Source organism: Eretmochelys imbricata, chromosome 3 (assembly GCF_965152235.1).
Source record: "Eretmochelys imbricata isolate rEreImb1 chromosome 3, rEreImb1.hap1, whole genome shotgun sequence".
Classification (NCBI taxonomy): Eukaryota; Metazoa; Chordata; order Testudines; family Cheloniidae; genus Eretmochelys; species Eretmochelys imbricata.
The window spans coordinates 197298901-197322502 of record NC_135574.1 but is presented as its reverse complement, the minus strand read 5'-3'; the positions used below and the strand labels follow the sequence as shown (position 1 = coordinate 197322502).

The 23602-nt window shown below is 41.2% G+C and overlaps 1 protein-coding gene across 7 annotated transcripts in view; it reads left to right on the top strand.

Moving 5' to 3' along the window:
* COMMD1 (copper metabolism domain containing 1) overlaps positions 1-23602 on the top strand; it is a 149222-nt gene that overhangs the window by 49025 nt on the left and 76595 nt on the right. For 6 of the 7 annotated variants that reach the window (XM_077814060.1, XM_077814059.1, XM_077814062.1 and 3 more), the window contains exon 2: positions 3682-3963. In XM_077814060.1, coding sequence (XP_077670186.1) covers positions 3682-3963 — 282 coding nt within the window. Of the gene's footprint in view, positions 1-652; positions 760-3681; positions 3964-23602 lie in introns of those variants that run through there. The other variant, XM_077814065.1, reaches the window with a different exon arrangement.

The window sequence follows — 23602 nt, the reverse complement described above, 5'->3', positions numbered from 1 at the left end:
CGCCACCGCTCTTCGCATCCCTCCTCTTCTCCACCCCTTCCCCTGCGAGGCCCGCCACTGATCTCAGGGACATGGCGGGTGGGGAGGCCTCTTGGGGGTGGAGGAGAGGAGGAACATGGCAAGCGGTGGGGACATCTGGTGAGAGGGGTGGAGTGGAGGAGAGGAGGGACTTACCAGGTGGCGGTGGAGGGTCTTGGGGAAAGGGGCGGAGCAGGGAGGGGAAGAGGCGGAGCACAGGCGGGGCTGCCATGGTCCAGGTGTCCGGCAGCGGGTCAGCAGTGGCTGCGCCAGGGGAGGCTTAGCCTTCCCAGTCCTTTTATACCCGCTACCTATGCTGAACATGCTCCATCCCAGGGCAGCAGGAGCTGAGCAGGACTTTCCCTGCAGTTGTGCTTCCTGACTGCCATGAGCTGCTGTGGCACCAGACACAGTAACTGAGAGTCCCTTCTGTGCTCTTAGTGGTCCTCCGCCTGGAATGCAGCAAGGTGAAGTACAGAGGTCAGGGAGAGTTGCCCTGTGCAGGGGTGGGGGGGCAGGAGCTTGGATGGGAGGAGGGTAGGAGGGGATATGGCAAAAGGGGACTAAGAGGCTGGGGTGCATGGGGGGGGAATGGCGCTGAAAGGTCTAACCACTAAACCACGCTCCCCTACAGAACCCGGAATTGAACCCATTATTGCTGAGCCATCGGCATTCTTTTGGTGTCTAGAAAATAGCTGTGAAACTGGCAAAATGTCTCTCTCCATTCTCCTCTAGTGGCAGGTATGCACCGCAGATACCAGCTTTCTATTGCTACCAGATTGCTCTGTTAGCTCAAGTGGTAGCAGAGTGTGCTGTGGGTTCAAGGGTCCCAGCCCTCCTGACGACCGATGTGAGGGTGTCAGCATGGTTCTGCATGATGGAGTTTTTTTCTTCAATTTTTAAATTTTTCAAAAACCTTGAAAATTACACAAATGTCAGATAACTGGTAACACACACATTTGCACAGACACAATATTTTTCATATTGATAAAATGACAGAAAATATTTCACACTCCTGTTAACTGACAGTCTTCTGCATGGAAAAAAAAAAGACATCTGAAACCAATTTTTGTTTTGGCAAATGAAGGCTGGTGCTCTTTTTTCTACTTACAGGACCATTAGAGTTAATTGAGATAAATATCTCTGCCATAAAAGCAAACAAAATCTTGCGCAATAGAGAAATAAGTATTAGAGATGTGTACTAGACATATTGAAGGGTGGTTTTGTTTTCTTTTTTTCATTTAGAAGCATCTGACTAAGGCTTATAATTAAGATGGAGTCATAACACAGCAGAGCAGTCCTGTCTAATGTAGATTGCCATTGCTTTGAATCACACAAGGGGTAGGCCAGTTTGAGAAATCTGTGGTATAGCTGCCTTCTTTAAAAAAATTGTGAAAGCTTCAGAAAAATGCTTTCTATTCTAGCAGGCAAAACAGAATCCCATTATGGATACAACTGGGTTTTTTTTCCTGAAAAATACACAGGCAATGGAGTATGTGGTGTATATACTTAGATGTAAGCATTGCTATTGGCTGTATGTGTTGTGGGTAGCAGACAACCATTATCCAGAACCTTTTATAACGTGTGTGTCCTTTCTTGTATTGGGGTATACATAAACCTTTCATTTCTTTTGCCAGCCAGTCTAATTTAAAATTATTCTAGATTGACTGTCATCTACTATTACACCCAGCCAATCTGTAAGAAAGTAACGAACCCTGCCTGAGCAGCATAAGAACATAAGAATGGCCATACTGGGTCAGACCAGTGGTCCATTTAACCCAGTATCCTGTCTTCCGACAGTGGCTAATGCCAGGTGCATCGGAGGAAATGAACAGACTAGGGCTGTTACTGAGTATCCATCCTCTGTCGTCCAGTTCCAGCATCTGGCAGAACCTACCCTCCTCTGATCCCAGACTATTAAGGATGAAAAGGGGGTGGGAGGAAGGGGAAATTAATAGTTATTCAAAGGGCTTTACAAAATATTAACTAGTTTGCTGTACCTCTCCAGAGTACATAATTATTATCCTCACTTTACAGATGGAGAAGCTGAGTTACATAGTTTGTGACTTGTCCAAAACCACACAAGGTATCCATATCTGAGCTGGATTAGAATTTGGAAACAAGATAGTTATTCCTTTCTTCTCAGCATTGTTTAGGCCCCAGTAAGCACACTGGTTCAGTTTTGGGCAGTGCATTTTTTAAAAGGAACAGACAAATTAGGTCTCATCCTGGAAGGTGCTGAGAGACCTCAACAGTGTTTAGCACCTTCCAGGATTGTGTCGCTAGAATATGAAGAAAGCAACAAGAATAAAACTGCATGGAAATTAGACTTGTCAATAGAGGTTAAAAACTGAGGATAGTGGTTTTTAGTCTCATCTCACTCTCTCCTTTATCTCCATAAAGATAATACTTAGTCCTGACATGAGTGTAGGGGATTGGACTAGATGACCTCTGGAGGTACCTTCCAGTCCTATGATTCTGTAATTGATTCTATGGTATTTGAAGACTGGGATCAGTTATATGCATTTGTCACTGAAGGCAAGACGAAAGGTAACTGTTTGAAGTTGCAGAAAAGAAAATTTAGGTTAAATATTAGGGGAAAACGCTATGGCAGTCTTAACAGTCGTCGTCTTAGTGTATGCGCAACGTGCCTCATGTAGCAGATGACCAGGATTCATCACCAAATTTGGTCTGATGGTTGGATCATTAGCTTCCCCGGCCTGGGCTGGGTACTGATGTGGAGTGAGATGTGAACACTAATCCATGCTCCGCAGTCAGAACAGTTAGGGAATGAAAAATTGAGGCTCTAGAATGGTCATCATTGGAGATAAAGTCAGACTTAACATCTGTCAGAGATGGTTTTTGAATAGTCATTTCTGTCACAGTGTAGAGAGGAGGACTAAATAACCAAGTGGAGCTTCCTTGCAGCACACAGACACAGTATATGAAACAGAATCCACTGGAACTTCAGAATAATACTTAGTTAAGTTTAAAAATTAGTTCATAGGTGTGTAATTGTTACCATGAGGACACTTTTAAATAGTACATGGAATGAAGGTAGAAGTATTTTGGGGACATAAAGAACACATGGAATAGCTTACCTTGTTTTTTTACTGTGTACTTTGAAGACTTGCCTTATTTACAGTGAAAATGCAGGTTCCAAAAGGATGGCAAACCTACCTCCACAAGGAGACCCACCATTGCAATATTTACTAGTCTTGGTCTCTTGTCTTATGATGTGGAGATGGAGCTGCTTTGAGAGCACAGTGGCAGTAATGTGAGCACCCTAGTGAATCAGGGTGTCTCTCCATCTGTCTCAGTCTTGATTGGGGAAAACGCTGTACGTTCCTCCATCCTTCTGTTTAACAGAAAACCTCCATCCACTATTCCTAACTCTCCTCCATGAACACACTGTTGCTGTATGTGCTACCTAATCCTTCACCACGGTTCCCTATGGGACTAAGCCCTTCCAGTGTAGGGAGAAAGTTGCACACAACAGTCAATTGAACGGATTTTGCAGGGTTCCTAGATTTGCCCACCATATTCTTCTACAAACTGACTTTTATAAAACTTTGAAAATGTATGGCTGCGCTCTTTTTGTAGATTGTTTAGATTGTCAAAAAATACATTCAAGCAGGCTTTTCTTTCTTTTTTTCTCCCCAGTCTGTAGCTTCAGCAGACATGGATTTGAACCAGCTGGAGGCCTTTCTTACTGCCCAAACCAAAAAGCAGGGAGGTATCACAGCAGATCAGGCTGCAGTCATTGCAGAATTTTGGAAAAACCACAGAACAAAAATTCGAGAGAGTCTGATAAATCAAAGTCGGTGGGACAACACCTTGAAAAACGTGAACTGGAGAGTGGATTTGAAATCGCAGTCAAGACACATCGACCAAATAAACACCCCTGTTGCAATCGTTGAAATGGAACTGGGGAAAGATGGGCAGGTGAGCTCCCTCTTCGTTTTGTAAAACTTAAAAGATCTGATCTTGGGATACTCATACACAGACATTTTACCTATTGATTAATGGAATGCATCCAAACCCAGTCATGATACTTGTTATATTCCCCTTCTTACCTCCCAGCTTCTCACTGTGCTTGCACCTGTGCTCACCTTCTTTGGTGTAATCTGCTTTCCGCACATAGTCTAAAATTGAGCTCTCAAATTCAATTCCAGCCTTTTTAACTTCAGTTCAGGGCCTCCTGAGGTATAGAAGGCAAACACTCACTCATTCAGCCTTCCGGTTTTTATGCTAGAATTATTTTGAAAGTTTTCTCTGTTGCCATACACATTACATGCTAAAATTATAGCATGTTGTTGTTATCTCCAAACAAATGCTAGTATTGGATATAACTACAAGGCACCAGGTTTGCTATGAGCAATATTTACTATGGGGAAATCTGCAGATGCTTTTAATTTAGGATTAGACTCATGAAAATTAGTTTTCATAAAATAAAGACCAGTCATAAAGTTCTTTTTGCAGTTTTCTCATTGTGACTGCTACTCTGTGTAGTCACAATCTGTTTGAAAGAGATTAATTCTTCCACCCAACTGCAGGAAACCTGAGCTTGGATTCTCAATTTTTAAGTCTGCAGCTCTTTTTTAAACATTTATAATTCAGTTATCTAGATAACCAAATAACCTGTTTTTCCATTATGAATTTTTATTCTCTTTAGATAGGAAATGGTTTTCGATTTGGTATCTCTTCCTTTGCAATGTTTTTGCAAACCTTGGAATCTTTTATTTTAACAGCATGTTAGTATAATTCACTCTCAGTTTAGTACAAAATTAGAAAAAAAAAATCCAAATATCGCTTTAAAGCAAAACCAAGCATATACTAAGCATACAAGGTCAAGTTCTACCTCATTACATCTGCCCTTACTGACTTAATTCTAAGTGAGATCAGAATGTGACTGGAAGGTATGCAAAACAGAGAGCATGAGAATCCTTCTGAAGCAGCATTCACTTTGCTTAATTAATGGTATTTTATTTGAAACACCCTGTTTGTTCGATTCTCATCTTTTGTCCAGATTTCTTGTGCATTTTCAACACAGTGGACGTTCTCTAGCTATGCATTTCTAAAGTGAACCATCGCTATAATATGTAATATATAATATGTAATTTAAAATTTTCTACCCAATCTTATCATTTTTTCCCCAGGTCTTAAGGTTAGAAATGAGTGCATCCCATTAATAGCAAATGAAAAAACCCTGACCATTAAAAAGAGTGGCCCTATATATATAAAACTATAAATATAGTTATTAGTCCTTGCTGGAATTATATTTTACCCTCACTGGATTCCTTCAATAACAAACTAATTTACAAATACTTTTATAGTCTGTCATTCTTGAGAGGGAGGCAGGCAAAGGAAACATGATGCAAGAGGGGAAAACGTAACAGGCATTTCTGAGAAATCCGATTTCTATTTAAAAAAAATCACAGCAAAAAGATTCCATTTCTATAAACAATATTTCATGACTCACTTGAATTATCTTAGCAAGTCCGTTTCATATTTCAAATATGCTTAAGACAGAGGATTGTGGATATATATTTCTAAACTAGCATTTTTTCTAAATTATATCCAACAAGTTCTCATTTACTTTATTAAGGACAAAATCTGATCTACTCAGTGAGTTAAGGGACTATTCAATCTGAATACATCGATTTCAATTACAGCACAGAATACGAAGTATACAGTGCTCACTTTAAATTATTAATTTTTATTACAAATACTTGCACTGTAAAAAAGATAAACAAAAGAAATAGTATTTTTCTATTCAGCTCATGTAAATCCACTTAGTCCTTCTTCTTGTTCAGCTAATCGCCAAGACAAACAATTTTGTTTACATTTACGGGAGATAATGCCACCTGAAAGTGAGAACAAATGGTTGCATGGCACTGTTGTAGCTAGTGTTGCAAGTGTTGCCAGATATGCTAAACATTCATATGCCCCTTCATGCTTCGACTTGCTCTAAAGTCTTACATTGTTTTGTTTTTGAATGCAGTTATTTAAAATAATAATAATTCTACATTTGTAAGTTGCACTTTCACAATAGAGATTGTACTACAGTACTTGTAAGAAGTGAACTGAAAAATGCTATTTCTTTTGTTTCTTTTTTACAGTACACATAATATAAAGTGAACTTTGCATTCTGTGTTGTAATTGAAATCAATATATTTGAAAATGTAGCAAAACATCAAAAATATTTATAATAAATTTAAATTGGTATGCTATTATTAACAGTGCTGTTAGTCACGATTAATCACAATTCTACTATTTTTAATCTTGTGATTAATTGCAATTATATTTTTTAATCATTTGACAGCCTTAGAATTATATTGGAATCTAGCTCGTATTAAATAAGTAACCACATATTGCTTAATTAGGTTTCTCATCAGCTGGTAACATTTGAGTTAAATTTGTATATATTTTTAAATATTGCTTCACTGAATCTTTGGGTTAGGGTCACAATAGCATTATAATTTTTTTCATTGATCTCTCTGTGGGGTTTATGCTTAATTGCTCATTGTTATGTTCATGTCTTGAGTAAATTTGGAGTCTGTAGTACTTTTATTATTGTGATCAAGAAAATACATGTATTCGTGCCAGTCTGTAATTTAACAGCTAGGACTTTTTTTTTTTCTAAAGTAAAAATGTGGATGATATATTTGATGAAATTTTGAAGGTCTTTTCTTGGATTTGTTTGAGATAGCTAGCTGATGATTCAGAAATAAATTATTCAGAACAGACTTTTTCATTTGAACACCTGATAGCATGGGATATATGTGTGTGTTGATGTGTAACAAATTAACTTAAATATTTTATTTGTTTAAACAGAGGCAATGAAAAGCTCTGTAGGAAGTGTCTCTTTCCAGAATTCAAAATCAGTCAAACAGATACTTCATAGATCTCTGTCCGCAGCTGATTAGAGCCACTAAACAGGATATAGGATGTTCCAATGCAATGTCCGTTATCCCCTGCTTTAAAGTGTAAATGTGTCAATAACTTGAATCACTTTTTATGATTTGCCATCTCTGAATTTAAACCAAAGTCAATTGTCTTATGTCTGAAAGGTTTTTTTTAAGAACTAACAGGCAGAGCTTGCTATGCTTCCGTGACTGGTTCAGTAGCAACAACAGACCAAGCTTTAACATTTAGTCTGTGTTGGCTAATTTTATTAATGTTTTCTGCTGGATTTTATTTTACTCATATTATTGAGATTGAATGTTAAAATGTCCATTTTCTAGAAATTGTTACAACTCATAAATATATGTTATTGATGTCATTTGGAGCTGTGACAGTGCTTATAATGAGGTGTGTTGCAAGGGGGGTGGCTGACACAGGTAAAAAGAGGGGGAAAATTGAGCTGGGTTACCGAGGAGGTGCACTTCAAACACTTTACCGAACTGCCTGCTCCCAGACTGACAGATCCCTACATGCTTTTTTTCAGACCACTTTAAGGACTGTTGACAATATGGGGGAAATTAGTTGTTTTTCCCCTCTCCTCCTTCCCAGTTAGACATGCAGATTGCTAAAAATGTTGAGAGCTGGGTCCAGACCAAAATCACAGATACAAACGCCTCTAACTTCAGGAAGTTGGCGTCCGTATTCTTGATTGGCATTTTGGCACTTTCTCAAGTGAATACTGTATTTTGAGATTTTATGTCTCTTGTATGTTCAGAATCCTGCTGCTGCCTGTTTTTTAGATATTGTTTTCAAAGAAGCATAAAAACATTAAAGGAAAAGGAGTACTTGTGGCACCTTAGAGACTAACAAATTTATTTGCGCATAAGCTTTCGTGAGCTACAGCTCACTTCATCGGATGCATTCGATGAATTCTTTTTGTGAATACAGACTAACATAGCTGCTACTCTGAAACCTGTCATAAAAACATTATTCAGCCCCACCAAATACTTAACTTTACTGCCTCCCCATTTATTTTAGGGGCTACCTGAAAACTGTCCTAAAGTTGCCTTGTTTCAGCCTACTTCATTGACTTTTTCCTCATTCCATTCTCTACTCATGCCATTCTTTGCTCATCAGTCACCAGCCTTTTTCTTTCTTTTTCTTTTCTTTTCAAGCTTAATCTGCTGTGCTTTCTAACACCCTTATCCCTCTTCATACAAGAGTCTTATCTTTTGCCATCTAAAAGTGTCTTCTTGTATCTCTACACCTCTTTGACTCTCTTTCAAATTTTGTGTAGCTTTTCTCCTTTGCTTATACCTCTTCATCTCATTCTCCCTCACTGTTATTTCTTCATAACTACTTTTTTCCTCTGAAGTCTTTTTTTGGGAGGATACATTGTCAGTGGCATAAGAAAGTGGATGTTTTGATTTTGTACTATGGTTTGCTATTAAACCTTGGAGCTGTGCCATATACACAAACTTGTGTTCTGGTCTGGGTGAGCGTCCTCTGATAGTTGACTCTCCCTTTTCCCTAGAGCTGTTTACTTTCCATCCAATATACAAATCCAGTTAATGCTAATCGTATTCTTGGAAATGTGCACTTATAAATCAACCACAAACTATTCGAAGTAGAACTGCTTTATTTACATATAGTCACTTGCAATGTATCTGTCACTGAAGTCCTCCAGTTTACCAGAGAAGGCAAACGTCTGTTTATATAATGAATAGTCTGCAGCTACTCCACTGCTGTCTTTGACAATAGAAATGTATAGAGAAAATATATGCATTGCTAACACTATCCATTTTCTTTTTACTGAAGAGTCATTTCTTTTTTTTCTTACAAGACTCTTTTTTTTATTTTAAAAAACCAGCAAGAATGGGTGATGTTAATTACTGGCTGCATGGCTGAGGACTTTAAAGGCAAAAAAGCTGGTCATGGCATGAAGTGAGAACAATACTTCATTGTATTCTATTGTAATTTAGAGCCCAGCTTGGTTTAAGGTGGTCACAACTTCTTTCTGAGTTTTTGGAATTTAGAGAGACAAGGTAGGTGAGGTAATATCGTTTATTGGACCAACTTCTGTTGGTGAAAGAGTCAAACTTTTCAGCTTACACAGAGGTCTTCTTCAGGTCTGGGAAAGGTACTCAGAGTATCACAGCTAAATACAAGTTGGAACAGATTGTTACACATAAGGAGTTAAAATGTTGCAAGAAACCATTCAAGGTGAAGTGGGCAGTTAACACTTTAATCTGTAAAACAAAGGAGAGTTAGCAGGTTACAGATTGTTGTAGGTTTCAGAGTAACAGCTGTGTTAGTCTGTATTTGCAAAAAGAAAAGGAGTACTTGTGGCACCTTAGAGACTAACCAATTTATTTGAGCATAAGCGTTCGTGAACTACAGCTCACTTCATCGGATGCATACTGTGGAAAGTACAGAAGATGTTTTTATACACACAAACCATGAAAAAATGGGTGATTATCACTACAAAACGTTTTCTCTCCCCCCACCCCACTCTCCTGCTGGTAATAGCTTATGTAAAGTGATGACTCTCCTTACAATGTGTATGATAATCAAGGTGGGCCATTTCCAGCACAAATCCAGGGTTTAACAAGAACATCTGAGGAAGGGCGGGGGTAGGAAAAAACAAGGGGAAATAGGTTACCTTGCATAATGACTTAGCCACTTCCAGTCTCTATTCAAGCCTAAGTTAATTGTATCCAATTTGCAAATGAATTCCAATTCAGCAGTCTCTAGCTGGAGTCTGGATTTGAAGTTTTTCTGTTGTAATGTCGCAACTTTCATGTCTGTAATCGCGTGACCAGAGAGATTGAAGTGTTCTCCAACTGGTTTATGAATGTTATAATTCTTGACATCTGATTTGTGTCCATTTATTCTTTTACGTAGAGACTGTTCAGTTTGGCCAATGTACATGGCAGAGGGGCATTGCTGGCACATGATGGCATATATCACATTGGTAGATGTGCAGGTGAACGAGCCTCTGAAAGTGTGGCTGATGTGATTAGGCCCAAAGATGGTGTCCCCTGAATAGATATGTGGACACAGTTGGCAGCGGGCTTTGTTGCAAGCTTAGGTTCCTAGGTTAGTGTTTTTGTTGTGTGGTGTGTGGTTGCTGGTGAGTGTTTGTTTCAGGTTGGGGGGCTGTCTCTAAGCGAGGACTGGCCTGTCTCCCAAGATCTGTGAGAGTGATGAGTTGTCCTTCAGGATAGGTTGTAGATCCTTGATGATGCGTTGGAGAGGTTTTAGTTGGGGGCTGAAGGTGACGGCTAGTGGCGTTCTGTTATTTTCTTTGTTAGGCCTGTCCTGTAGTAGGTAACTTCTGGGTACTCTTCTGGCTCTGTTCATCTGTTTCTTCACTTCAGCAGGTGGGTATTGTAGTTGTAAGAACGCTTGATAGAGATCTTGTAGGTGTTTGTCTCTGTCTGAGGGGTTGGAGCAAATGCAGTTGTATTGTAGAGCTTGGCTGTAGACAATGGATTGTGTGGTGTGGTCTGGATGAAAGCTGGAGGCATGTAGGTAGGCATAGCGGTCAGTAGGTTTCCGATATAGGGTAGTGTTTATGTGACCATTGCTTATTAGCACCGTAGTGTCCAGGAAGTGGATCTTCTTCCCTTTTTTAAAGATGGGCACTACATTAGCCTTTTTCCAGTCGTCCAGGACCTCCCCCGATCGCCATGAGTTTTCAAAGATAATGGCCAGTGGCTCTGCAATCACATCCGCCAACTCCTTTAGCACTCTCGGATGCAGCGCATCCGGCCCCATGGACTTGTGCTCGTCCAGCTTTTCTAAATAGTCCCGAACCACTTCTTTCTTCACAGAGGGCTGGTCACCTCCTCCCCATGCTGTGCTGCCCAGTGCAGCAGTCTGGGAGCTGACCTTGTTCGTGAAGACAGAGGAAAAAAAAGCATTGAGTACATTAGCTTTTTCCACATCCTCTGTCACTAGATTGCCTCCCTCATTCAGTAAGGGGCCCACGCTTTCCTTGACTTTCTTCTTGTTGCTAACATACTTGAAGAAACCCTTCTTGTTACTCTTAACATTTCTTGCTAGCTGCACCTCCAGGTGTGATTTGGCCTTCCTGATTTCACTCCTGCATGCCCGAGCAATATTTTTATACTCTTCCCTGGTCATTTGTCCAATCTTCCACTTCTTGTAAGCTTCTTTTTTGTGTTCAAGATCAGCAAGGATTTCACTGTTAAGCCAAGCTGGTTGCCTTCCATATTTACTATTCTTTCTACACATTGGGATGGTTTGTCCCTGTAACCTCAATAAGGATTCTTTAAAATACAGCCGGCTCTCCTGGACTCCTTTCCCCCTCATGTTATTCTCCCAGGAGATCCTGCCCATCAGATACCTGAGGTTGTAAAAGTCTGCTTTTTTGAAGTCCAGGGTCCGTATTCTGCTGCTCTCCTTTCTTTCCTGTGTCAGGATCCTGAACTCGACCATCTCATGGTCACTGCCTCCCAGGTTCCCATCCACTTTTGCTTCCCCTACTAATTCTAAGCTGTTCCTTTTCTGATTCTACTGCCATTTTAAAAGACAGAAGGAGACAGGTATGTCTATCTCTTCATATGAACCAAAGAAGTGGGTTTTTTATTTTTAGAATAGACAAATGTTAGCATTAATACATCTATTGGGTGGATGCTCTTCATGAAAACCTGTTACTAAATTCCAATCTAGTGGTTTTAAAAGTGCTTGCTATTTAGATGAATGGAGGTGGTTGCTGTAATCCTGATTTTTTAGAAGTTAGAGATAAAAAGACCTATTTGAGGAAGGCACCCTCTCACTAGTACTGGATGTAGTTCCCAGATAGGGATTATGCCAGGTATAAACTGATGAAAATTTGAAGACTGATTGTCAAGCCACATCATACCATAGCTGTACCAAGTCTAATATCCTGCCTCTGGCCATGTCAGATACCTGATAATTCAGAGGAAAATGGGGAGAGGGGGAAACCATAATGCAACTAGACAATTGTGTAAAATTGTACAGTACATGGGGAAGGGAAATGCCTTGATTTTGGAGGTGATGAGATTATACCCTGAAGCCTGAAACATGATTGACCACCTTACCTTGCATGGCTGCAGAAACTTTGTGGGTTTGCTCTGTTGTCCATTCAAAATGAAACATGATCCAAGGTAAAACACAGTAACCTTTTGTTGTAGCAAAAGCAAAAAAAGTAAGAAGAGAGAGACTCATCTTGACACATTTGATGTTTTGTTAAATTCTACACAAATTGTGAGATCCTAATATGGATTAACTTTATAATTTAATCAAATGATGATGATCTAAGATACATATGCAGGCATTTGCACAATTGCTCATACACACACACAAATATAAAAATATTAGGCTATACTTTCATAATCTAATCAAGGGTCCAGGATTTAGCTTCTCTGAATCTCATCATATGAGTAAAATTACAGATTGTGAATGCCTGTGAGCTCCTAGTTTAGAGGTGGGCAAACTACCGTCCTGTCCGGTCCCTGAGCTCCTGGCCGGGGAGGCTCACCGCCAGCTCTTCCTCTGCTGTTCCCCCTCCCCGCAGCCACGCCACCCCTCGGGCAGTGCTCTGGGCGGAGGGGCTGCGCACTCCTGCAGAGCAGCAGCATGCCTACCTCTGGCCCGGCAGCACAGTTGCCAGACATGCTGCTCTAAGCAGCATGGTAAGGGGGTGGGGGATGGGTAAGAGGCAGGGGGTCCTGGCGGGCAGTCAGGGGACAGGGATCAGGGGGCGGTTGGATGGGGCAGAGGTTCGGGGTGGGGGGAGGGCAGGGGATGGGGAATGGGGGGGTTTGATGGGGGGGATCCCGGGAGGCGGTTATGGGTGGGGGTCCCGGTAGGGGGCAGTCAGGGGACAAGGAGTGGGGGGGGGGGAGTTGGATGGGTGGGAGGTTCTGAGGGGGGCAGTTGGGGGTGGGAAGAGGGAGTGGACGGATAGGGGCCAGGCTGTTAGGGAGGCACAGCCTTCCCTACCCGGCCCTCCATACAGTTTCGCACCCCGATGTGGCCCATGGGCCAAAAAGTTTGCCCATCCCTGTCCTAGTTGGTGTTCCTTACATAGTAAATCTAGGCTTCTGTAAGAAATTTGGATTCTGTGGTTTGTGGTTAGTTCCAGCAATAGCTTTCACTGCTAAAGAACAGGCTGAGGATATATCATGAGTAAGTCGTGCTATGGGTAGAAAAAAAATTACATCTGCCATTGCTGCTGCCAAAGATGGATAAACACTACAGTTCAGGCTGCAACCTAGCTATTTCTGAAGGTAATCTTCGAGAACAAATTTCCTATTTTTAATATACTGTATGTTCTGAAAAGACAGATCTATTTTTGTAGAATGCAAAGAGATGCTTGCCATGGTAAAACAGTTCCAGATTCCATAACTGCAGGATAAAGAGAACATGGTGTGCAGTGAAAAAAATACTGTACCTATTCTCCCAGCATCCTTAAACTAGTCTAAACTTATGTAATTGAAGCTATTGCTTCAGTCAGAGATTGGAAAGTGCATTCAGTTAGTCCAAACAAATCAATCAGCCTAACCACAGCAAGCCTAATAGACGTTGCGATTAAAACTATAAAAAACACGGAGTAGAAGTTAGTGAAAAATCACCTTAGTGACCAGGAAAAACATAATCACTTGAGCTTTTGTGCGCCATGGAAATTTCCAAGTTAGAGGGAACAGTTACATAACGAGGTACAGTGAAAAGTGAATGTAAAAACATAGAAGGGCAACGGGTCACATAGCTCAGAGAGAACTAGAACAAAACTGATTTATTAAAACTGAATTTTGCTAAACACAACACATTGTACTCGTGGTGGTTCTTCACTTTGCTGATTCATATCCTTTCCTGAAAGCTCAGCAAAAAAGAAATATGTAGTATATCGCTGAGAGTATATGCCATATGTTGTGGTTCTAAAAGTACAGAATTGAGGCATCAGTCAACAAAAATGTAAGTTTAATTCTAATTTTTATTTTGTCAGGGCTCAGACTTTTAAATCAAGAGGTCCTGGGTTCTGTTCCCTGCAGATGACCCAAACTGGCATTGTTACATTTGTCTGTGCTGTCTCTAACCTCTAGATCATAGTTTGTTCCCAGAGCCAGGAACAGAACTCAGGAATCCTGATACCCAACGTTCTGATGCTAGTTTACAAAAAAAATGTCTCTCCGTATGGGTTGTTCGTCACAGAGGATAAATTTGCATGCTTCTTCCCTCCACCCCTTTCATCCCTCATTACTCAGATAAGTACAGACCTCTTATTTCACCTTGGTTAAGGGGAGCAGTCTTTTAAGAACATGGTTTGCCAGACTGAGTGTATTTGAGACTGAGAGCAATGTTTGGGAGATTTTGCCTGTGTTCACCGAGTGGTAAATCCTGTCTGTGCAAACTCCAAAAAGCTCAGACCTTGTTTTAATAAACGTACCTTTCCAGAAAACAGCCTTCACTCTTGAAGATGTGTCCCTAGCACATATGGGGGGATTGGATGCCTTACGAGATGCTAATGAGCTTCAGAGCCTTTTGCCTATAGGTCACCTCTCTGAATTCAGCCAAATTTGATAGGTATTAACAATTATTCCCATCCAATTGATGACTGGTGGCCCCTGTAAAGGATGTTTAGTGAGTCTCTGTTCCAGTTCCCACATCATAAACTCATCACATGCTTTGCATTAGGTGGCAGACTCAGCAGAGAAGCCAAGAACCTCATGAACCATAGAGATTGAAGGGCCCCATTACTTTGTCATAGAACATGAGTGCCTGCCCTGTTGAGCACCCCCTGTTGGCCAAGCAGGCACACTTCCTTTCACTCCTCAACTGGGGTTCAGAAATAATACGCTCTCCCTCTGGAGTCTTTAAGCGATTTTCTCCTTCTCCTGGGGTTTAGCTTCCCCCAAAGCACTCAGCTCCCTTTTAGGACTAGGGGTCTTCTCAGCCCTCCTTCTTTGGTGTGTGTATTCTGTTTTTGTTTGTTTGTTTGTGTTTCAGTCCTGGCTTCCATGATCTGTAGGCTCTCCTCAGATCCAGTGATTATCCCGCTCTCCTCCTGAGACTGGAGATTCTGGTCTTGACACAGAGATTCTCCCCTCCGGTTCAGGGGTTCTCGTTCTAGGGGCTGAGGTTTTCTCTCACGCTGTTCCTTACTTGGCACAGGTCCCCTTGTTGGCTGTGCTTGTTACCTCAGGCCAGCTGTGGCTTTCAACAAGTTTCTCCCCTTCAGCTGGTACCTGTCTCCTCCCCAGGCTCAAAGGGTTCAGCACGCAGCCTTCTGTTTGGTGTGTTTCTCATCTGAGGGAAGATGCAGCATATATACAGCCATCTTTTCTAGAGCTGATTCTGATTGGATGGCAGGGAGGACAGCCTGGCCCCACTCTCTGTACAAGGCTCCTTGTCCCGGGCCATGAAAGGAATAGAAACACAGGGTTTCCTCAAACACAGCCTATTCCCCCAGGTCCGCTTCCTCTCTCCCCATATCTGCCTTTGTCATTTTCCTTGACCCTTGGATACCAGACCTTAAAGGGGAGCCACACTATGAGATAGATGAGATGACCCTTCAGTCCTACTGCCCTCTAGGGGACAGACCCCCTGTCACATGCCCACAGAGGAAGTTTCCCTCAGATTAGGGTTGAGACAGGCTGGCAGGGCAGTTTGTATGCAAAGCTTACCCTGCTGTAGATACAGAACTTCATTCAGTAAGGCTGCCTTTCAACAGCATGAAATCCACACAGTTTTTAAAGACTGAGCTTGTGTTTATTTGCAAATGTATTGCAGATTTGCACAAAATGTATTGTGGAGCTGCATGAAACTCCGCAGCTACGAAACATGATCTGGCTGGCCAGCCTGAATGAGGCCAAACTGTGCTGCAACCTCATTAACGAAATGTGTTCTAGCCCAGTGTTTCTTAGCTTTTTTGACACCAGGGACTGGCTTGCTGCCTTCCTAAACTGTGTCAAGGAATACTCAGGGACCAGCACCCATCCATGGACTCGTCGTTGAGACTGTTCTAGTGTAGGTCACTAACTAGGCTTAGAGCCCGGTTATTCTATTACAGTTTGGCCCCCATCCGTGCTTACCAAATGGAGAATTAACCTTGCTGTGGTTAAACTGGATTTTAACTGTCATATAGTTATAAAGGCTGGGAAGGTAGATCTTAAGTGTCTGAAGTAGAACCACATTTATAGACACAGTCTTTAGGTGGTCAGTGTAGACAGGGTCAAAGCAAAATAGAACAGATGGATTAAACAACCAAATCTTTATCACAGTTCCTGTGGCTAATGTGCAGCAACAGCATATGGCACTTCCTGTTGGGTAACTACCTGCTTGCTCATTGAAGATACAGTACTTACACGCAGATTGTGTATGTTGAGTGCTGCATTTCCAGCTCTTGAGAGGCCAGAAAGCCTCTTTCTGATGTTAGGCATCCTCCACTACAGGGATATGTCATTCATTAGTCATGTTTGGAGATGAATAAACTTTATACATCAAAAATTTCGTTCATAAAACTGTGAATGGTGAGGGTTTTTTAGTTTGTAAAATAACTTATCTCTGGAATGCACAAATATTAAAGGGTTAGAGGATCTAAAGTTTAACTTACAAAAAAAAAAACAAAAAACGTTCAGCCTGATTCCACAACACAAAGAATTCGAAATTTTCTCTACTGGCTAGCCTGTGTACAGCAAATCCAAGACGTTGGTTTTCTCTGTGATTTCGTTAGTTTGTGCTCTGTCACGTTCTGTCAGCATTCTCCATTCTTGGGAGCAGTCAAGGTATCTAAATTTACACGAAACTGTTTCGTAGACAGCTCAACAAAGAAGCATTGTTGCAAATGTGAATGCCTTTCACATGGCTGATCAGGCGTCCTGGTATTACAGGGATGGCCTGGCCAAATATATCAAAATAGCATTTTACCAGCTGACCAACCTTCCCTCACCCTGGTAATATGCCACCCACTGCCAAGAAGAGTTTGGAGGCCCAGCTGGGCCCTGGTACACTAGATTCCTAAATGACACCATGCTGGAGTCCAATACAAAAGCAACTGGCCTGTGTGTGTGGGTGTGATTCTCCTCACCCTGTGTAAATATTAAGGAAGGTTCTGTCCTTTATAAAATCTAGAAATTATAGAAAATATTTTGGGAGAAGCTAGGCTCCTTTTAGGGGGAGGGAATTAGTATTGTAGAAAATATGATCATTTTCTTATAGATACTGTACTGTAACAATGAAGTGAGTATCTTTAAATGTCTACTTCTCTTCTGCTTTATAGGTCATGTTTTCAGCAGGTGGCTGTTGGAATTTGCACAGAATTTTTATGCTTATTTTTAGTATCCTGCAGGTGCAGTTGTCTCATTTGTATGTGCAAATGCAGTGACTTTACAATTATACCTTTGCAGGCTGGCCTTTGCCTCCTCTTGCTGAAAATGTGGACCAATAACTAGGTCAGGAAATGTAACTTGCAACTGAAAGAGAAAACAGAATGTGATACCAAGTAGCAAAAGGGAAGGCTTTTAAAGTTAGCTGTGTCTTAACATTTACCTCTTTTGCATGGTACAGAAGGAGCCATGGGCCACTGAAGTTAATGTAAAGACTCCCATTGATTTTAATGGGCTTTGGATGAGACTCCAAGTAAATGGCTTTTCCAAGCAATTTGTGGTAAGCTAAAAACTGAAAGCAGTATAAACTGAACACTTGAGTTCCCATCACCAGGGATTTCAGTCATAGAAGTCAGCTGAGCATGCTTTCTCCTTTTTCTACCTGCATTTCCACTATCTGTTGGAGGAAGACGTGCTGCTGTACTGTGACCAAGTGGGGTGGTTATGTCTACACTGCAGACCTTACAGTGGCACAGCTGTACCACTGCAAGGTGTCCCGTGTAGCCGCTCTATGCCGACGGGAGAGCGCTCTCCTGCCTGCATGCAGTAGCTATGTTGACTGGGAAACGTCTCCTGCTGACATAGTGATGTCAACACCAGCGCTTTTGTCGGTGAAACTTATGTTGTTGTTTTTTCACACCCCTGACCGACAAAAGTTTTGCCAACAAAAGTGCTAATGTAGACATAGCTTAAGAATCAGTTGATTAAAGATGCTAACACCTCTGTTCTTTTGTTGTAAATATGATGATCTGCATCTTTAAATTTTGAGGAATGCTCGTTGTTATCGCTGTTTGGGGCATTTCTGATTTTGACAGGGTGATTACACCTTCTTTACGCTTTGTAAAATATTGTGTCCCGGAGTAACTTTAAGGCCATGGAACCTGTCTGGCTTTAAATATGATATTTAGAGTAAGGCTTTTGGACCCTTTGTGGAAATGCAGAGATATTATAGTGTCTCATCCAGATTAGGTACATTTCATTGGCTCCAGTTCAGATGTACAGTATAAAAAACTGAGGGTTTTTTTTTTTCCACTGGAGAGAGAGCTAGATGGAAGGCCATCTGATCTTGTATGGGATACAATCTTGTTTGTAAGACTGCTTCTACTCTTTAAAATGTAAAGAAAACCTGAGGAAGGGGTGTGTTCCTCAACAATTCACTATTTGTGGGAGGATGACAGCATGAGCCCTTCTCACATTTCCAGGGCCATTCTTCCTGTGACATCTGATTTGCCATGGACATGTTCTGACCTTGCACCATTTAAGTTTTTCAGTGCATCACTGCAACATTAAAAGTACGTTGTTGGTCTAAGCGTCAGTCCTACTAAAGTATATGTTTTCAGCTCTAAAGTACATTTGGATAAACGCTGAATGGAATATTTTAAATTTCCTACTCATCCATAATATTATCTCACTTGGTCTTTGCTGTTTAAGCTTGTTTTTAAAATAAAAATTGTCTAGTTCAGTTGCAGAGCATTTCAACTAAATGTATTCCCCCCCATTAGTGATATCTTTTATAAAAATGACCAGGTCAATTTATTAGGCCCCAGATTTATCCTAATGATTTTCTTTTTATTATTATATCTTGCATGCTTGATATTTCTTTAAAGAATGCTGCTACCTAGCAGAAACTGAGGCAAACTCCCACAGGAAGAGCTTAATGTTGAACTCGTGGCTCTGAGGAAGCTTAGGAATGCTGTGTGATTCTACATGGGCACAAAAACATAGTGAATAACAAAACAATTTTATAACTGTATTTTCTGATTTGAACTAGCAGCCCTGTCTGTTTCCCTTACTGGCTTAGATCATGCAAGAGTTTAAAATAATTTTCATGTATGTAGTGTCTTCTAGCCACAGATCTCAATGAAACTTGTTGAGAAATGTTAATAAATTAAGCATCATTGCCCTTTCTGAGGGAGGGAACTATTATTTTCCCCAGTTACAGATGAGGAAAACTGAAGAATAGGTTGGTTAACAAGCTTGCTCAAGGTCATACTAGAAGTCTGAGAGAGCAGGAAATCGATTAGAATCCAGGAGTCCTAACTTTTAGACATGGTTTTAACTGCTAGCCTGTCCTTTTCTACTCAAAATGTAACCGGGTACTGCAAATTGATTATTATTGTCATTACTTCTGTTAACTCCTTCAAGTAAGCCTATAGTACATCCCTCTCCCCGTTCTTTTTTTCTTTTTCTTTTTCTTTTAAAATACAGTCTAGTTGAAGTTTAAGGTCCCCTCTCCTCTGTGTGAGGGTGAACACACATTTTTGGTTTTTTAGAAGCAGTAGTGCATAGGGGATTGAAGGTTTGAAAGAGAACTTTTCTGAACAGGATGCCAAGGTGCCAGGTCCTCTTCTTTTGGGGAAAAAACTATCTTGTTTTTAATTTTAAATCAGTTTTTAAAATACTTCAGTTCTATGATTGGTGCCATTTTCAAACAGCAAAAGGGAGAGAGGTTGCTCCTAATTCAAATACATCACCAATAATAATTAATAAGTAGTAAATTGTAATGATAGGTACTTACATATTAAAGTTTCCTCCAGAGGATCTGACTCTTAGGTCCTGGTCTAGATTTCTGGCTGGGACTTGGGCTTAGGAGTGCAGGGCAGGACTGGGGTTGGCTCTCCAGCCTGCTGTCATCAGGTTTCTGAGTCCCAAAAAAATCCTGGCTCTCCCGGGGCATCTCCTCTCCAGCATTCTCCTGCTCATCTCAAGATGGGTTCGGCTGGTTGCGCTCAGTGGTGGGGGAGAGTGTGGGCAGCAGGTCCCGGGCAGTGCCTGGGATGGTTCATACTGTAATGTAGAATCTTGTCCAGTTCACCAAAAACTGGACTGGTCACATGTACCCTGCTGGATTGCCTAATGTTATCCCTCATTTCAGTGTACTTTGTCTTGAGCTGCTTGCTCGTTATCTGGCACTGTTTGGCGTCCCAGTCATGACTCTTAGTAGACATCTGCTTTGCTATGCCCACAAAAAGGTCCTTGTTCCTGTGGCTGGCCACAAGAGCTTCCTGAATCGATACTTCTCCCAGAGGGTGGTCTCAGCACAGCTCCAGGCAGCTGTGCAAGGCATGTTGTGGGGCTACTAGAGTGCTATCGAGCCTATATCACCAGAATGATGATATACTGGGATCCAGAAGCAGAGGGGGCAAAATCTGGCTCTGCGGTTTTAAAAGGGGGAAGGGCAGTCCTGGAAACTTGACCCCAGGGCAGGGAGGCACACAAGTAAATGTACAGGTCAGTCACTCAACCTGCAAAGCACTGTGGTCTAGCCACCAGAAGCAAGCAAAAAATGGTGCACAGCAATCGCATGCACGTAACCAAAAGACCGAACTAATACAGTTCGAAGCAAACCTAGTCCACTTCGCAAGAAGACTCCAGAGTTCACAATAAATGTGTAGTGTACAGTGATGGGTTGTGTCATGTGCATGCCAGTCTTCTGAAACCATATTAACTCAAATTGATCCAATTTAAAACATCCGCATAGAGTAGCAGAATTCTATTCCTTCCAGTGTATCAGAATTATCTAATCAGCTGCACCCATGCAAATCTGTTAAAGGCAACAAGGTTGCAGAGGCATGTCTGAAAGCATATTTTGGACTCTGTTACGTTGGTGAGGTGTGATAAGGAAAGAATACAGCTTGCCTATGGTTAAGCAAGGTTAAACTCCACTGGTGCAAATCACAGCTTTCCTTGTCTGCACTTGGGGTTTTCATTGGTGTAGCCACATCAGTTGCTGGCCACCAATTGCTGGAATGGGGACAAATCCCCAAATGTAGGCAAGGCTTTTGAGCCTCATTTGAATTTGCAAGATTCCTGATAGTCAGAAAAATTGTTTTGACATGTAAACTGATCATATCTGATCACTGAGAGGTAATAAATGTCGAATCCAAGGATGCCATTTTTATAAAATCACCTTCAAAAGCAGAACCTCACTTTAAGGTACTGTAAAATTTGCATTCCACTTAAGCTGTAAATATGACAAAGGATTTGGAAGAATTAGCATGATGATGTCATTTTCAAGAATGCAGCCTGGAAGGAAGCATCTTAAAAGAACCCAAGCTTGAATAGAGCCACAGTGTAACATTATGTAGGAAGTTACAGTAGCCCTATATGTTGTCTTAAGTAATATCTGAGGCATGACAGATCATCAGTGCAATGTAGCATGGTCAGAAGCAATAACTCCTTTTAGAAAATTACACTTCTGCTCGAAGCAGTCATTTTAAATGAGCTGCGGTTAATTTTAAATTGCCTGCTTTTATGGAAATGGAGCACTTAAATATCCCAGTATCAGGGTGCTTAGAAAGATGGCTATGAAGTAGGACTGTTTACGAAAAAGCTAGAGTGTGATCAAATTTAATTAGATTGGAACCTACTTCTGCTTACAAATATCTTGTTTATATGTTGGGAACAAATGGAGAATGCTTGAAAAACTGTTCTTTGTGGGGAAAAGCATTGGGAGACTTGCAAAGAACACCTGACCTACCTGTCAGTCTCTCACTGCATGAATCATATAAAAATTATTATTGAATTTACATAAAAATACTTGATGTGCAGTTGTACTTTGCACCTCCCATTATAGGCAGGTCATTACATCACTGTCAGATAAGGACGTGTCACGCCCCTTCTTTCTCTGAAGTGTTGGGTACTGGCCACTATTGGAGACTGGATGGCCCACTGATTTGATCCACTTTGGCAACTTCTATGTTCTGATAAAATATTAATGATAGTGAAGAAATTTACTAGAAAGGGCTTAGGTCATTTTGGCTATATCATACACTATTCAAATTGTAACTTACATAGCAGTCAGTGGCCATCTTCCTCACTTGAACAGATTGTGTTGCTGTTTCCTGCTCAGGAAGGTGGGAGATTGCAGAGATTTTCTTTCCCAAACTACATTTTATAGGAGATTTATGCAGAATAGGAGGACAGACTGGTGATTACAGTTTCACTGTTTTGGTGGGGAAAATAGTTATAGGGGTGTTGAGTTGATGTCAGTACACCCTGAAAGACAAGGTATTGCTGTCTGCTGCATTAGAGACCTGGTTCTGAATGAAAAGCTATATGTGTGATAGGGATAAAATATAGATCTTATAAATGGATGAGTGGACATAGAAAACCTCTCTAAAATATGTTATGTACAAAAAAAACCCACAGTAAAAGAACATTAAGAAAAGCAATTTAGAGTTTGAAAATTCCAAATGCAACCTGTGATGGTTGTGGAATTGGTACATAGTAATCTAATTCTGAGATGTAATGATTTTATGAACACTGTATGTGACTTGGTAGGTGAGGGTGAGTTACTATATATTGGGTCATAAGACTTACCTATATGAATGCATTGATCTAGTTTAATAGTGGGCTGTGGGAAGACCAGCCTGGATGAAGACAAAGGCTCCAGATAAGGACACCCTAGTGCACACTTGAAAGACAATGGGCAAAGCTGTCAGTTTAAGGGTCTTAAATCCTGTCTCCAAGGAAGAGGAAAGCTTGTTTTGCCAGGCTGGGAACTTGGAGATCAGAAAGACTGAACAACAGAGCCGGAGGGGAAGAAATGGCTTGTGATTTAAGGGAGACTCTAGAGGTCTCGGGCAGTCTGTAAGAAGGTTAGACCAGTCTATAGGAAGCTTAGATTTTTCAGAATCCCATATGGAAGATATCTAGGAAAGTTTGACATGTGCCTAGTATGTTTTAAGACCTGTTTTCCCTTAAGTGCTTTTGTTTTAAACAAATAATAATTTGTTTTACGGAAGTTGTTTAGTGTTTTATGGAAGACACTGCTTACTACTGTTGTTGTTCCCAGAAAGTACAAACTTGCAGGTACTGGATAATCCCTGCTGAGGTAATCCCTGCTGATACACAGGGTACTGCAACCCAAGGCTAGTCTGAGGGTGAGAGAGTTGTGTGATTCCATCCCAAGAGAAGTGATGGCCTGCGACCTGAAGGGGCATGTGCTCTGTCACAGTTTTAGGGCAACTGCACCTGTATTCCCTCCTCATGGTCCCTCCAGGGCACCCACTCTAGGTTTCTAGCTCCCAGTCGTCATCTCTTGGGCAGAGACCCACATCTGACTCTCTCCTGTCCAGGGAATCTTTTTAAGGCTGCATTTCCCTGGCTACACTGATATATCCCTAGCAAGCCAGATTGCTGAGAAGGCCAGTGTCTGTGCTTTGCTTTCTCTCCAGAGGCTATGACCAGTGCATTGCCTGAAGTTATATGTTACCACACAACTCTTTCTAAGAAAGCACATTTATTCTTAACATGAAAGCATTACAGAGAAAACACATTAAAACCAATACAAGAGTCTG